The sequence below is a fragment of the Anomaloglossus baeobatrachus genome, chromosome 7 (genome assembly GCF_048569485.1).
Source record: "Anomaloglossus baeobatrachus isolate aAnoBae1 chromosome 7, aAnoBae1.hap1, whole genome shotgun sequence".
Lineage (NCBI taxonomy): Eukaryota > Metazoa > Chordata > Amphibia > Anura > Aromobatidae > Anomaloglossus > Anomaloglossus baeobatrachus.
Genome location: NC_134359.1, coordinates 196,180,859 through 196,197,699, shown reverse-complemented (window position 1 = coordinate 196,197,699; position 16,841 = coordinate 196,180,859). Strand labels below are relative to the sequence as shown.

Sequence of the window (16,841 nt, the reverse complement as noted above, 5' to 3'; positions counted from 1 at the left end):
CCTATCCAGCAGTCTCCACAGGAGTTGTGGATGAAGCACGGTCTCAGTGCCTGGAGACCGATAGGATCCCACTTCACCCAGAGCCCTGAGGGGGATGGGGAAGGAAAGCAGCATGTGGGCTCCAGCCTCCGTACCCGCAATGGATACCTCAACCTTAACAACACCGCCGACAAGAGTGGGGTGAGAAGGGAGCATGCTGGGGGCCCTATATGGGCCCACTTTTCTTCCATCCGACCTGGTCAGCAGCTGCTGCTGACCAATCTGTGGAGCTGTGCTGTGCATGTCTGCCTCCTTCGCACAAAGCATAAAAACTGAGGAGCCCGTGGGAGCACGGGGGTGTATAGGCAGAAGGGGAGGGGCTTAACACTTTTGAGTGTAATACTTTGTGCTGCCTCCGGAGGCATAGCCTATACACCCAATTGTCTGGGTCTCCCAATAGAGCGACAAAGAAATCCTGATGCCAGCAAAGTCTGAGAATTCTGAAGTGCTTTGCACATACACAGGATTTTTCCTTGCAGGTTTTATTGCAGGAAAAAAAATCTGCAAAATGTCAATTCATTCTGCTTTTTTTTTTTACCATCGAAAGCAATGAAGGGAAAAAAAAATAAAAAAATCAGAATGCATGTTTTTCTGCAGTATTTTTCCTGTCAGAACACGGAGGCTTGGAGTGCAGATTGTCTGCAACCAAATTTGCAACATCTGCACATTGCCTTAAACTTTTTTTTTCCCCAGCACAAACCAGCCAAGATCTGTGCTACAAACTGCACTAAGCCAACCCTGCTAGCCATTCTCGGCTATCATCTTCAGTACGGGGGCAAACCTTGTAAGTTTCTAAGGCCATTTCTCCTGTACACCAGGACGCTGTGTAATCCAGTACAGTCTGCAGCCCAGACATTGATGGCCGTGCAGCAGATTGACAGCAAATAAAAATGTAGAAAAGTGATTGTACTGCAATGTGATCATTTTTCTTTTCACAGTGGAGGTAGTCTATAAAATAACAGACTATATGCTGAATGTAACCTGAAATGTAGGTTATGTGCCAAAAGAATGAAGATTAGGCCTTCTGTACAGAAAGGAGCACACATCCACAGCTGTGTTACTAGACAGATTTATTACAGAACAGTGTCTTGGGTACTATGCGAGGACACCTGTGATCAGTGGTACTTTCTCCAGCGATCGTGCTCTAGAAGAGAAACAAGAGAAATGTTAATAAGATGCTTTATCGTGTTAGATTAAAAGAGGTCATAAATAAATACTAGATCAGTGGGGAACTAATGTCTGCCCCCCCACCCCACCCCCCACCCCAAACCATGCACTTCCATCCCACCACTCTAGAGAACACAGACCCTTTAGCATTTCCTAGTGTAACAGCTCAGCCCAAGTAGCGAGCAGCGGTATCAGCTGATCAGTAATGGCAAAGGGAGTCAGAGCCCACCAGGGACAACATCTGCAAGCACTTTGTATGTTCCCCCCGTGTTTGCAAGCGCTGATGAATATGGTGACAATACATAATTAAAATAAAAGTTACTACATTTTCTAAATGCAGTGCCACATTGCTGCAGGCAGTAGCAGGTAGAATTGCAACAATTCTCTGATAAAAACTATTTGGACTCACTGGATCACCCTTTCCATGAACCAGAAATGTCTTACTATGGAAGTCTATGAAACCGCATTCTACCGCTCCATAGACTTCCAGTGTAAGATTAACTTCCAGGTCATACAGAGCAGTGCGAGTATCTGAACGGCATTGATGTCACTGCGAAGAGGAGCAGAAAGGTGCTAGACCCCAGAGAAGCAGGTGGTGATGAGATTATCACACTCAGACTACACTACATACACACAGATATAATGGAAAAAAAACTTCACGAGAGAGTCTTCAAAAATAAGATGCGGCAAATTTATAAACAAAAATCAATTTTAAATGACACAGGCCCACTAAATAGTATGCTCAAGACAATGGAAGGGGGCGCACAGCTAAATATAAGAAAAGTAATACTGGGGGAGCTCCCTAACGCAGAAACAGGGCTAGGACAATAAAGTGAGAAGGGAAAAAGTACTGCATATAGAGGGAGCACACTGAAAAAACACCAAAACCATAAATACATTGGGACATCAACATTCGGCTACAATGTCTATATGTATTATATTTGCGCTTTATTGGTACATGGCAATTGCATTTATCACATTGGGTACACAATATAAGGGGGGGGGGGGGGTGTCTTTTTTGCCTGTACCTATTATGGTGAATGTTTATGTTCTGATGCATTTATGGTTTTAATTGTTTTTAAAGTGTTGTTTTTCAACAGCGCTTACAGACTGCAGTGCTAACCACTGAGCCACCGTGAAACCCATATGATATGTGGCGTTAACTTAGACTAGACAGTCTACAGATGTGCCAGATTATCAGAACCTGCAGGATACACTTGGTGCACTGTAGGAGGCTGTGGTCAGTGACGAGTGTCCCCCGCACTTACTGATGTGATCGTACTCCCAGGTGTAGCTCAGGATTATATACGACACAAGCACCATGGCTACTCCTCCGATTCCTCCCTTCTTCACATTCACATACTTGTTATAATATCGGTCATGACCTACGTAATAAGAAACAAAGACAAAGCGGTTTAGAGAAGGTGGCCACTTTGTAGCTTCTAGCAGGGATGGTCATGAAACTATACGGCATCATCTGTTCTGGTCATCAATTTTCTTATATAATTGCTTTTCACCAAACATCATTACATTTCTTAATCTTCCTAATTTAAAAGGGGTTGTTCAAAAAAAAAAAAAAAAGTACCCAAGCGCTAACAGGCAGGTGAAGTTGTAACCTGCCTGTTGTCCTGGCGCTGTTCTTTACCAACAAGGGGCGGCCACAAACTGCTCCTGCCGGCCATTCAGCTGCTTCCGCCAGCGTCACAACATAGCGGAGACTTATCCTCTCTACTGACAGGGCGGGAAGATCGACATCATGCTGATTGACAGCCGACTCCCCCAGTTAGGCAGGAGAGAGCCGCCTGTCAATCAGCGTGATGTCAGCAGTCCCACCTCATCTACAGAGCAGAGCAGAAAAGAAGCCCCCATGCTGTTAATGAAGCCATTGTATTGCCGGCAGGAATGACCTATGAATGCTCTATGCCGGTGGTGTCGGACACAAAACGCATGTATGTAGCAACAACCTTTTTTTTTTTTTTTTTTTTTTTTTTAAGTCCCGAATATACTCTTTAAGGCCCCCTTCACACATCCGTGTCTTCGGTATGTGCGACGTCCTTTTTCACACGTATTGGGTCTACGCGTGCCCGTGTCTCCATGAAAATCAATGGGTTTGTGCACACATGCGTGTTTCTCCATGGACCGTGTGGAGCATATGTGTGTCCTTGTGTTCCACACAGAGACATGTCTATTTTTCTCCAGCAGCACGGGTGTCACACGGACTGTCAATGTGACACGTACCGGAAAAAGAAGGGAATTTTGTTTACTTACCGTAAATTCCTTTTCTTCTAGCTCCAATTGGGAGACCCAGACAATTGGGTGTATAGCTTCTGCCTCCGGAGGCCACACAAAGCATTACACTTAAAAGTGTAAAGCCCCTCCCCTCTGCCTATACACCCCCCGTGCATCACGGGCTCCTCAGTTTTGGTGCAAAAGCAAGAAGGAGGAAAAGTTATAAATTGGTTTAAAGTAAATTCAATCCGAAGGAATTTCGGAGAACTGAAACCATTCAACATGAACAACATGTGTACACAAAGAACAACAGCCCGAAGGGAACAGGGGCGGGTGCTGGGTCTCCCAATTGGAGCTAGAAGAAAAGGAATTTACGGTAAGTAAACAAAATTCCCTTCTTCTTTGTCGCTCCATTGGGAGACCCAGACAATTGGGACGTCCAAAAGCAGTCCCTGGGTGGGTAAAGTAAAACCTCGTAATAGAGCCGTAAAACGGCCCCTTCCTACAGGTGGGCAACCGCCGCCTGAAGGACTCGCCTACCTAGGCTGGCATCTGCCGAAGCATAGGTATGCACCTGATAGTGTTTCGTGAAAGTGTGCAGGCTCGACCAGGTAGCTGCCTGACACACCTGCTGAGCCGTAGCCTGGTGCCGCAAAGCCCAGGACGCACCCACGGCTCTGGTAGAATGGGCCTTCAGCCCTGAGGGAACCGGAAGCCCAGAAGATCGGTAAGCTTCGAGAATTGGTTCCTTGATCCACCGAGCCAGGGTTGATTTGGAAGCCTGTGACCCTTTACGCTGGCCAGCGACAAGGACAAAGAGTGCATCTGAGCGGCGCAGGGGCGCCGTACGAGAAATGTAAAGTCTGAGTGCTCTCACCAGATCTAACAAGTGCAAATCCCTTTCACATTGGTGAACTGGATGAGGACAAAAAGAGGGTAAGGAGATATCCTGATTGAGATGAAAAAGGGATACCACCTTAGGGAGAAATTCCGGAACCGGACGCAGAACCACCTTGTCCTGGTGAAACACCAGGAAAGGGGCTTTGCATGACAGCGCTGCTAGCTCAGACACTCTCCGAAGTGATGTGACTGCTACTAGGAAGACCACTTTGTGCGAAAGGCGTGAGAGAGAAATATCCTTCATTGGCTCGAAAGGTGGTTTCTGAAGAGCCATCAGCACCCTGTTCAGATCCCAGGGTTCTAACGGCCGCTTGTAAGGAGGGACTATGTGACAAACCCCCTGCAGGAACGTGCGTACCTGTGGAAGTCTGGCTAGGCGCTTCTGAAAAAACACAGAGAGCGCTGAGACTTGTCCCTTAAGGGAGCCGAGCGACAAACCCTTTTCCAGTCCAGATTGAAGGAAGGAAAGAAAAGTGGGCAAGGCAAATGGCCAGGGAGAAAAACCCTGATCAGAGCACCAAGATAAGAATATCCTCCACGTCCTGTGGTAGATCTTGGCGGACGTTGGTTTCCTAGCCTGTCTCATAGTGGCAATGACCTCTTGAGATAACCCTGAAGACGCTAGGAGCCAGGACTCAATGGCCACACAGTCAGGTTGAGGGCCGCAGAATTCAGATGGAAAAACGGCCCTTGAGACAGCAAGTCTGGTCGGTCTGGTAGTGCCCACGGTTGGCCCACCGTGAGATGCCACAGATCCGGGTACCACGACCTCCTCGGCCAGTCTGGAGCGACGAGGATGGCGCGGCGGCAGTCGGACCTGATCTTGCGTAACACTCTGGGCAACAGTGCCAGAGGAGGAAACACATAAGGGAGTTGAAACTGCGACCAATCCTGAACTAAGGCGTCTGCCGCCAGAGCTCTGTGATCTTGAGACCGTGCCATGAATGTCGGGACCTTGTTGTTGTGCCGGGACGCCATTAGGTTGACGTCCGGCTTCCCCCAGCGGCAACAGATCTCCTGAAACACGTCCGGGTGAAGGGACCATTCCCCTGCGTCCATGCCCTGGCGACTGAGAAAGTCTGCTTCCCAGTTTTCTATGCCCGCAATGTGAACTGCGGATATGGTGGAGGCTGTGGCTTCCACCCATAGCAAAATCCGCCGGACTTCCTGGAAGGCTTGCCGACTGCGTGTTCCGCCTTGGTGGTTGATGTATGCCACCGCTGTGGAGTTGTCCGACTGAATTCGGATCTGCTTGCCTTCCAGCCACGGCTGGAACGCCTTTAGGGCAAGATACACTGCCCTTATCTCCAGAACATTGATCTGAAGGGAGGACTCTGGCTGAGTCCAAGTACCCTGAGCCCTGTGGTGGAGAAAGACCGCTCCCCACCCTGACAGGCTCGCGTCCGTCGTGACCACAGCCCAGGATGGGGGCAGGAAGGATTTCCCCTTCGACAGAGAAGTGGGAAGAAGCCACCACTGAAGGGAAGCCTTGGCTGCCCGAGAAAGGGAGACGTTCCTGTCGAGGGACGTCGACTTCCTGTCCCATTTGCGGAGAATGTCCCATTGAAGTGGACGCAGATGAAACTGCGCAAAAGGAACTGCCTCCATTGCTGCTACCATCTTCCCTAGGAAGTGCATGAGGCGCCTCAGGGGGTGTGACTGACCTTGAAGGAGAGATTGCACCCCTGTCAGTAGTGAACGCTGTTTGTCCAGCGGAAGCTTCACTATCGCTGAGAGAGTATGAAACTCCATGCCAAGATATGTCAGTGATTGGGCCGGTGTCAGATTTGACTTTGGAAAATTGATGATCCACCCGAAACTCTGGAGAGTCTCCAGAGCAATGTTCAGGCTGTGTTGGCATGCCACTTGAGAGGGTGCCTTGACAAGCAGATCGTCTAAGTAAGGGATCACCGAGTGTCCCTGAGAGTGCAGAACTGCTACTACTGTTGCCATGACCTTGGTGAAGACCCGTGGGGCTGTCGCCAGGCCGAAAGGCAGTGCCACGAACTGAAGGTGTTCGTCCCCTATGGCGAAATGCAGGAAGCGCTGATGCTCTGGAGCAATCGGTACGTGGAGATAAGCATCTTTGATGTCGATTGATGCTAGGAAATCTCCTTGGGACATTGAGGCGATGACGGAGCGGAGCGATTCCATCCGGAACCGCCTGGTTTTTACGTGTTTGTTGAGCAGTTTTAGGTCCAGAACAGGACGGAAGGATCCGTCCTTTTTCGGCACCACGAACAAGTTGGAGTAAAAACCGTGACCCTGTTGCTGAAGAGGAACAGGGATCACCACTCCTTCTGCCTTCAGAGTGCACACCGCCTGAAGAAGAGCATCGGCTCGCTCGGGGGGCGGAGATGTTCTGAAGAATCGAGTCGGAGGACGAGAGCTGAACTCTATCCTGTAACCGTGAGACAGAATGTCTCTCACCCAACGGTCTTTTACCTGTGGCAGCCAGGCGTCGCAAAAGCGGGAAAGCCTGCCACCGACCGAGGATGTGGTGTGAGGAGGCCGAAAGTCATGAGGAGGCCGCTTTGGGAGCGGTTCCTCCGGCGGTCTTTTTAGGACGTGACTTAGACCGCCATGAATCGGAGTTCCTCTGATCCTTCTGAGGCCTTTTGGACGAGGAGAATTGAGACCTGCCCGCGGACCGAAAGGACCGAAACCTAGATTGTACCTTCCGTTGTTGAGGTCTGTTAGGTTTGGACTGGGGTAAGGATGAGTCCTTTCCCTTGGATTGTTTAATGATTTCATCCAATCGCTCACCAAACAGGCGGTCGCCAGAAAATGGCAAAGCGGTTAAGAACTTTTTGGAAGCAGAGTCTGCCTTCCATTCACGTAGCCACATGGCCCTGCGGACTGCCACCGAATTGGCGGATGCTACCGCCGTACGGCTCGCAGAGTCCAGGACAGCATTAATGGCGTAGGACGCAAACGCCGACGCCTGAGAGGTTAAGGACACCACTTGCGGAGCAGACGTACGTGTGACTGCATTTATCTGCGCATGACAAGCTGAGATAGCTTGGAGTGCCCATACGGCTGCGAATGCTGGAGCAAAAGACGCACCGATAGCTTCATAGATGGATTTCAACCAGAGCTCCATCTGTCTGTCAGTGGCATCTTTGAGTGAAGCCCCATCTTCCACTGCAACTATGGATCTAGCCGCCAGTCTGGAGACTGGAGGATCCACCTTGGGACACTGAGCCCAGCCCTTGACAACGTCAGGGGGGGGAAGGGATAACGTGTATCCTTAAGGCGCTTGGAAAAACGCTTATCTGGACAAGCTCGGTGTTTCTGGACTGCCTCTCTGAAGTCAGAGTGATCCAGAAACGTACTCATTGTACGCTTGGTAAACCTGAAACGGAATTTCTCCTGCTGAGAAGCTGACTCCTCAATTGGAGGAGCTGGGGGAGAAATATCCAACACCTGATTGATGGTCGCTATAAGGTCAGTCACTATGGCGTCACCTTCAGGTGTATCTAGGTTGAGAGCGGCCTCAGGATCAGAATCCTGATCTGCTATCTCCGTTTCATCATCCAGAGAGTCCTCCTTGCTGCTCCAACTGAGGGGGGCCTGGGGTCAATGATTCAACAGTGCCCGGGGCCTGAGTCACCGGTCTGGACTGTAAGGCTTCTAGTATCTTAGCAGACCATTTATCCATACTCTCAGACAGTTTGTCAGCAAATACTGCAAACTCCGTCCCTGTCACCTGGACAGTGGTAGCAGGTGGTTCCACCTGGGCCACCAGTAGCAGAGACTCCGGCTGAGTAAGTGCCACAGGGGCCGAGCATTGCACACAATGAGGGTCGGTGGAACCTGCCGGTAGTATAGCCGCACATGAGGTACAGGTTGCAAAGTAAGCCTGTGCTTTGGCACCCTTGCTTTTTGCGGACGACATGCTGTTGTCTCCTCTGAGTACAATCCAGGAGGGTATATAGCCAAAAATCAACAGTGCGACCGTACAGTGTAAATGTATAGCATATAAGTATATATATATATATATATATATATATATATATATATATATATATATATATATATATATATATATATATATATATATATATATATATATATATATATATATATATATATATATGTACACTTCGGCACTCAGTGGGGCCAGCACCTCAGGTGCTACTTACCGACCGCTCAAAGCGGTTGTGTGATCACCAGATTCCCTGCCTGGGCCTCCCAGAGCCGTGTTGTCTCTCCTCTCCAGCGTCAGAAGTGCTGACAGGAATGGCTGCCGGCGTTCTGTGGGGAGGAGGGGGCCGTGGGCGTGCCCTAGAAAGTGCGGGAATCTGGTGCCCCACTGTGCTGAGTGAGGGGGGAGGAGGATACAAAGTATGCTCCAGCCCTCAGCGCTGACGTCCTGTGCAGCGTCCCGCCCTTCCCCTGACTGGCAGGCCTGGGGGCGGGAATATGCGATACTAGGCCGCAAAAGCCGGGGACTAAAGTTATAAGCGCGGCCGGCAAATAAGCGCGGTCGGCGCGGTAGTCCCCGGCGCACTAACACACCCAGCAGTGCTGCAGTGTGTATGGCACAAGCGCTCCATGCGCGGTCCCCCAAGGGGACACAGAGTACCTCACAGTAGCAGGGCCTTGTCCCTGACGATACCCGGCTCCTGTCCAGCAGATTCCCCAGGGGCTGCGGAGGGAGCACGGTCCCCGTGCCTGGAGACCGATTAGGATCCCACTTCACCCAGAGCCCTTAAGGGATGGGGAAGGAAAACAGCATGTGGCTCCTGCCTATGTACCCGCAATGGGTACCTCAACCTTAACAACACCGCCGACCAGAGTGGGGTGAGAAGGGAGCATGCTGGGGGCCCTGTTATGGGCCCTCTTTTCTTCCATCCGACATAGTCAGCAGCTGCTGCTGACTAAGATGTGGAGCTATGCGTGGATGTCAGCCTCCTTCGCACAAAGCTTAAAAACTGAGGAGCCCGTGATGCACGGGGGGTGTATAGGCAGAAGGGGAGGGGCTTTACACTTTTAAGTGTAATACTTTGTGTGGCCTCCGGAGGCAGAAGCTATACACCCAATTGTCTGGGTCTCCCAATGGAGCGACAAAGAAAAGAGAATTTTGTTTACTTACCGTAAATTATGTTTCTTATAGTTCCGTATTGGGAGACCCAGACCATGGGTGTTTAGCTTCTGCCTCCGGAGGACACAAAGTACTACACTTAAAAGTGTAGCTCCTCACCCTGAGCTTATACAGCCCCTGGTGAGCAGACCCAGCCAGTTTAGTGCAAAAGCTGAAGGAGAATAGCCACCCACAAGTAGAACATAGCAAAAGCCGGAACAACCGGAGACTCTGTCCACGACAACAGCCGGTGATAACACGCGGAACAAGAAAATTGCCAACAGGCAACAGGGAGGGTGCTGGGTCTCCCAATACGGAACTATAAGAAAAAGAATTTACGGTAAGTAACAAAATTCTCTTTTTCTTTATCGTTCCTTTGGGAGACCCAGACCATGGGACGTTCCAAAGCTGTCCCTGGGTGGGAATAAACAGAAAAAACTAAGAAATAGGCGGAGCCTAACTTCACAAGTGGGCGACAGCCGCCTGAAGGATGCGTCTGCCCAAGCTCGCATCTGCCGAAGCATGAGCATGCACTTGGTAGTGCTTCGAAAAGGTATGCAGGCTAGTCCAAGTGGCAGCCTGACAGACTTGTTGAGCCGTAGCCTGGTGCCTAAAAGCCCAAGAGGCACCGACAGCTCTGGTCGAGTGTGCTTTGATCCCCGGCGGGGGAGGCACCTGAGTACTCTGGTAGGCGTCCGAAATGGTCGATCTAATCCAACGGGCCAAGGTCGGCTTATAAGCAGAGAGACCCTTGCGCCGCCCTGTGGTTAGCACAAAAAGAGAGGTGCACCGCCTAAGCGCAGCGGTGCGAGACACACAGATCCGGAGAGCACGCACCAGATCTAGAGTATGCAGCGCTTTCTCAAAGCGATGAACAGGGGCCAGACAGAAGGAAGGCAAGGAAATATCCTGGTTAAGGTGGAAGGGAGAGACCACCTTAGGAAGAAAGTCCGGGGTCGGACGGAGAACTACCTTGTCTTGGTGAAAAACCAAAAAAGGTGACTCCGAGGAGAGCGCAGCCAAATCAGAGACTCTCCTGAGAGAAGTTATGGCAACTAGAAAGGCCACCTTTTGAGAAAGACGATACAAAGAAACCTCCCTAAGGAGCTCGAAAGGGGGTTTCTGCAATACCGTGAGGACCAAGTTAAGGTCCCAGGGATCCAAGGGCCACCGATAAGGTGGAATGATGTGAGACGCACCTTGCATGAAGGTGCGGACCTGAGCCAGCCGGGCGAGACGCCGCTGGAACAGCACTGATAGAGCTGAGACTTGTCCCTTGAGAGAGTTGAGGGACAGTCCTAGCTGCAGACCGGACTGTAAAAAAGACAGAAGGGTCGGCAACGAGAATGGCCAAGGAGAATGGCCGGAAGAGCGACACCAGGACAGGAACATTTTCCAAGTCCTGTGATAGATCTTGACGGAGGAAGACTTACGGGCCCGAGTCATAGTGGAGATGACTTCAGGAGGAATACCAGAAGCCGTCAAAATCCAGGACTCAAGAGCCACGCCGTCAATTTGAGTGCCGCAGAATTCGGGCGGAAAAATGGACCTTGCGAGAGCAGGTCTGGACGGTCCGGAAGATGCCACGGCATCTCCACGGACAGTTGGAGCAGGTCCGGATACCAAGCTCGCCTGGGCCAGTCCGGTGCAATGAGGATGACTCGACGGCCCTCCATTCTGATCTTGCGCAGGACTCTGGGCAAGAGAGCTAGAGGGGGAAACACGTAGGACAGACGAAACTGGGACCAGTCTTGAACCAGAGCGTCCGCGGCGAAGGCCTGAGGATCGTGGGAGCGAGCCACGTAAACCGGAACCTTGTTGTTGTGACGGGATGCCATTAGGTCCACGTCCGGAGTGCCCCACTTGCGGCAGATTGACTGAAACACTGCCGGGTGCAGGGACCACTCGCCACCGTCTACGGATTGACGGCTGAGATAATCTGCCTCCCAGTTTTCTACGCCAGGGATGTGGACTGCGGATATGGTGGACTTGGAGTCCTCCGCCCATTGAAGAATGCGTTGGACCTCCAACATTGCCAGGCGGCTGCGTGTCCCGCCTTGGTGATTGATGTAGGCAACCCATGTCGCGTTGTCTGACTGGACTCGAATGTGCCTGCCCGCCAACAGGTGGTGAAAGGCTAGGAGAGCTAGAAGCACAGCTCTGGTTTCCAGCACATTGATTGAAAGGGCTGACTCGGACGGAGTCCAAGTGCCCTGTGCTCTGTGGTGGAAATGTACCGCTCCCCAGCCGGATAGGCTGGCATCCGTGGTGAGAATCACCCAGGACGGAGTCAGGAAGGAGCGCCCTTGGGACAGGGAGAGGGGTCGAAGCCACCACTGAAGAGAGCTCCTGGTGCGTGGCGACAGAGCCACTAACCTCTGTAAGGAGGAAGGCCGCTTGTCCCAACAGCGGAGAATGTCCAGCTGCAGAGGACGCAGATGGAACTGGGCAAAGGGAACCGCCTCCATGGACGCCACCATTTGACCCAGCACCTGCATCAGACACCTGAGGGTATAATGGTGGGGCCTCAGGAGAGAGCGCACCGCCACCCGGAGTGACATCTGTTTGTCTAAGGGCAACTTCACAAGTGCCGGCAAGTCTCGAACTGCATCCCTAGGTACGTGAGACTCTGGGTCGGAGTCAGAGTGGATTTGGGAAGATTGACAATCCACCCGAATTGGGCTAGGGTGGCGAGAGTGAGCGAAACACTCCGCTGACAGTCTGCGCTGGATGTACCCTTGACCAGAAGGTCGTCCAGATAAGGAAGCACTGCTAACCCCTGGAGGTGCAGGACCGCAATCACTGCCGCCATGACCTTGGTGAATACCCGAGGGGCCGTGGCTAACCCGAAGGGGAGAGCCACGAATTGGAAATGATCCTCTCCTATCGCAAAACGTAACCAACGCTGATGTGACACTGCGATTGGCACATGTAGATAGGCATCTCTGATGTCGATGGACGCCAGGAACTCCCCTTGGGTCATAGAGGCAATGGCTGATCGCAGAGACTCCATGCGAAAATGCCGCACCCGGACATGCTTGTTGAGAAGCTTGAGATCCAGGATGGGCCGGAAGGTACCGTCCTTTTTTGGAACTAGGAAGAGATTTGAGTAAAAACCTCTGAACCGTTCCTGAGCGGGAACTGGGACAATCAGTCCGTTTGCCTGCAAGGACGCCACGGCCTGCGAGAAGGCGGCGGCCTTGGAGCAGGGGGGAGTTGAGAGAAAAAAATCTGTTTGGAGGGCTGGAAGAGAATTCTATCCTGTAGCCGTGAGATATGATGTCTCTCACCCACTGATCGGAGACTTGCTTTAACCAAGCGTCGCCAAAGTGGGAGAGCCTGCCACCGACTAAGGACGTGGCTAGAGCGGGCCGAGAGTCATGAGGAAGCTGCCTTAGTGGCAGAACCTCCTGCGGTCTTCTGCGGACGCGCTTTTGGGCGCCAGTTGGATTTCTGATCCTTGGCTGAGTTAGCGGACGAGGCGGAAGGCTTAGAGGATGACCAGTTGGAGAAACGAAACCTCGATTGATTCCTACCCTGGGCGGGTTTCCTGGTCTTGGTTTGTGGCATGGAAGTACTCTTCCCGCCAGTAGCTTCTTTAATGATTTCATCCAGATGTTCACCAAACAGCCGTGAACCAGCAAAAGGGAGCCCAGCAAGAAACTTCTTGGAAGAAGCATCTGCCTTCCCCTCTCGAAGCCACAAAATCCTGCGGATAACAAGAGAATTAGCTGAAGCCACCGCAGTGCGGTGAGCAGCCTCTAGCATGGCAGACATGGCATAGGATGAAAAAGCTGAAGCCTGAGCAGTTAAGGTAACCATCTCAGGCATAGATTCCTTGGTGAGGGAATGCATCTCCTCTAGAGAAGCAGAGATGCCTTTGAGAGCCCACACTGCTGCAGAAGTCGGGGAAAACGCGGTCCCCGCAGCTTCATACACAGATTTGGCCAGAAGGTCAATCTGACGGTCAGTGGAATCCTTAAGTGAGGTGCCGTCAGCCACCGACACAACGGTCCGGGCTGAGAGCCTAGACACCGGGGGGTCTACCTTTGGGGAGTGAGACCACTCCTTGACCACCTCAGGTGGAAATGGAAACCGGTCATCAGAACCACGCTTTGGAAAGCGTTTGTCAGGGCAGGCCCTGGGTTTGGTCACAGCGGTCTGAAAACTGGAGTGGTTAAAGAACACACTCTTCACTCTCTTAGGCGAGGTAAACTGATGTTTTTCTGCCAAAGAGAGTTGCTCCTCTGACACTGGCGGATTGAGATCCAGCACAGAATTACTAGAAGCAATCAAATCACTAAGATCTGAGTCACCCTCAGAGAAATCGATGGGATACATAGCCTCCGAGCCCCCAGTGAGGGCATCCTCCTCATCTTGAGAGTCAGCTCTTGAGACAGAGCCGTGGGATGGGGAGGAAACCCTGCGCCTTCTCTCAGAAGGACGGGGTCTGGGATCAGATGATGAATCCTCCGTGAGCTCCGATGGACGGAGGTCAGAGGATAGGAGTCCTCTGTCAAGAGTATTAGAGGCACCCTGTGAGGGAGGCTGATGCATATTCAAAGTCCTGGACAAAAGTCCCCTCAGCAAATGACTGGGATATGGACCTAGAAAAGGACTCTACCCAGGCCGGGGGTTCAGTCACAGGTGCAGCAGCAGCCTGAGAGACCACTGGGGGTGAGACTCCAGGCTGTGGCACCGCCAAGTTAGAGCAACCATCACAGTGTGGATAAATGCTCGGCTCAGGCAGCAAGAGCTTACATGCAGTGCATGCAGAATAAAGCTTTGGAGCCTTGCTCCTTGTGTGAGACATGCTGCTGGAGTGGGGGCTTTGCAGAGAATGAACCCCAGAGAGAATATACAGAGGTCTACAACCGGAGACCGGCTGTGGCTTACCAGACCGCTGAGCGCGGTGTTGTGTGCCCTCCAGATCCCGAAGCCCGGTCCCCCAGTCGCAGCACCTCAGCAGAGATGCAGAATGCAGGATGTCCCAGAGCAGAGTGAACTCTGCCTGAGAAGAGGGCGTTCCTATAAAAGAGAGGGAACTGGAGGGCTATAGAGACCTGCAGGGCAGGAGGGACGCCCCAGCAGTGGGGAGTGTCCCTCCCCTGTGTAGAACGGCCGCTGGGAGGAGCCGAACCTGTCCCTCTGCATGAGTGACATGCGAGGGCAGGAAAATGAAACTAGGCCTCCGGCGAAGCTAGGGCCTAAATTTAAGCGGCGAGGCCGACAAGCAGGCACCATTGGCGCGGTTCTCAGGCAAAAGCTAGAGAACCCGCCGGAAAAGTTAAAACAATCACATACAGCATACTCTCCCCTTACAATAAAGAACCGGGACCCCCAACATAAACGTCTCAGGTACTTAGCTGCTGAGACGCAGGGCCATGTCCCTGGGGATGAGTGCTCCGGTCCAAAAGAATCCTCAAGGGGCTGTGGATGGAGACCGGACTCCTGCCAGGCATGGAGACCGTGCTGGCTCCCACTTCAAGCCAGAGCCCAGAAGGGATGGTGAAGGAGCGCGGCATGTAAGGCTGCAGCCTTGTAAATCAACCTTAACAACACCGCCGACACAGTGGGGTGAGAAGGGACATGCCGGGAGTCCAGACCCGCTTTTCTTCAAACTCTTTCCAAAAGTCAAACAAATCAGATGAGAATGCATGTGTGGATGTATGCCTCCTGACACAAAGCAATAAACTGGCTAGGACTGGCTACCAGGGGGTGTATAAGCTCAGAGGGAGGAGCTACACTTTTAAGTGTAGTACTTTGTGTGTCCTCCGGAGGCAGAAGCTAAACACCCATGGTCTGGGTCTCCCAAAGGAACGATAAAGAAAAAGAATTTACGGTAAGTAAAACAAAATTCTCTTTTTCTTTATCGTTCCTTTGGGAGACCCAGACCATGGAACGTTCCAAAGCAGTCTCTGGGTGGGAAATAAACCGAAAAAAGGCAACAAGTAGGCAGAACCTAACTTCACAAATGGGCGACAGCCGCCTGAAGGATGCGTCTGTCCAAGCTCGCATCTGCCGAAGCATGAGCATGCACTTGGTAGTGCTTCGAAAAGATATGCAGGCTAGTCCAAGTGGCAGCCTGACAGACTTGTTGAGCCGTAGCCTGGTGCCTGAAAGCCCAAGAGGCACCAACAGCTCTGGTCGAATGTGCCTTGATCCCCGGCGGGGGAGGCACCTGAGAACTCTGGTAGGCGTCCGAAATGGTCGATCTAATCCAACGGGCTAAAGTCGGCTTAGAAGCAGAGAGGCCCTTGCGCCGACCTGTGGTTAGCACAAAAAGAGAGGTGCACCGCCTAAGAGCAGCGGTGCGAGACACATAGATCCGGAGCGCACGCACCAGATCCAGAGTATGTAGCGCTTTTTCAAAGCGATGAACAGGAGCCGGACAAAAGGAAGGTAGGGTAATGTCCTGGTTAAGGTGGAAAGGAGAGAGCACCTTAGGAAGAAAATCCGGAGTCGGACGGAGAACCACCTTGTCTTGATGAAAAACTAAAAAAGGTGACTCCGAAGAGAGCGCGGCCAAATCAGAGACTCTCCTGAGGGAAGTTATGGCCACCAGAAAAAACACTTTCTGTGAAAGACGATGCAAAGAGACCTCCCTAAGAGGCTCAAAGGGGGGTTTCTGCAAAACCGTGAGAACTAAATTAAGGTCCCAGGGATCCGAGGGCTGCGGTAATGCGGAATGATGTGAGACGCGCCTTGCATGAAGGTGCGGACCTGAGCCAGCCGAGCGAGACGCCGCTGGAACAGAACTGACAGAGCTGAGACTTGTCCCTTGAGAGAGTTGAGGGACAGTCTAACCTGCAGACCGGACTGTAGAAAAGACAGAAGGGTCGGCAAGGAGAATGGCCAAGGAGGATGGCCGGAAGAGCGACACCAGGACAGGAAAATTTTCCAAGTCCTGTGATAGATCTTGACGGAGGAAGACTTACGGGCCCGAGTCATAGTGGAGATGACTTCAGGAGGGATACCAGAAGCCGTCAAGATCCAGGACTCAAGAGCCACACCGTCAATTTGAGAGCCGCAGAATTCAGGCGGAAAAACGGACCTTGTGAGAGTAGGTCTGGACGGTCCGGGAGATGCCACGGCATCTCTACGGACAGATGGAGCAGGTCTGGATACCAAGCTGGCCTGGGCCAGTCCGGTGCAATGAGAATGACTCGACAGCCCTCCATTCTGATCTTGCGCAAAACTCTGGGCAAGAGAGCTAGAGGGGTAAACACGTAGGACAGACGAAACTGGGACCAGTCTTGAACCAGTTCGTCCGTGGCGAATGCCTGAGGGTCGTGGGAGTGAGCCACGTGAACCGGAACCTTGTTGTTGTGACGGGATGCCATTAGGTCCACGTCCGGAGTGCCCCGTTTGCGGCAGATTGACTGAAACACTGCCGGGTGCAGGGACCACTCGCCACCGT

The 16,841-nt window shown here is 52.0% G+C and overlaps 1 protein-coding gene across 1 annotated transcript in view; it reads right to left on the bottom strand.

The window, feature by feature from the left end:
• Nucleotides 1-1,092: 1,092 nt before the first annotated feature.
• Nucleotides 1,093-16,841, bottom strand: part of ATP5MF (ATP synthase membrane subunit f) — a 29,108-nt gene continuing 13,359 nt past the window's right edge. Inside the window, exons 3-4 of the mRNA XM_075319064.1 lie at nt 2,475-2,591; nt 1,093-1,183 (exon numbers count right to left, since the gene is read on the bottom strand). Of these exons, the coding sequence (XP_075175179.1) occupies nt 1,155-1,183; nt 2,475-2,591 (146 nt within the window). The 3' untranslated portion in view covers nt 1,093-1,154. The remainder of the gene's footprint in view (nt 1,184-2,474; nt 2,592-16,841) is intronic.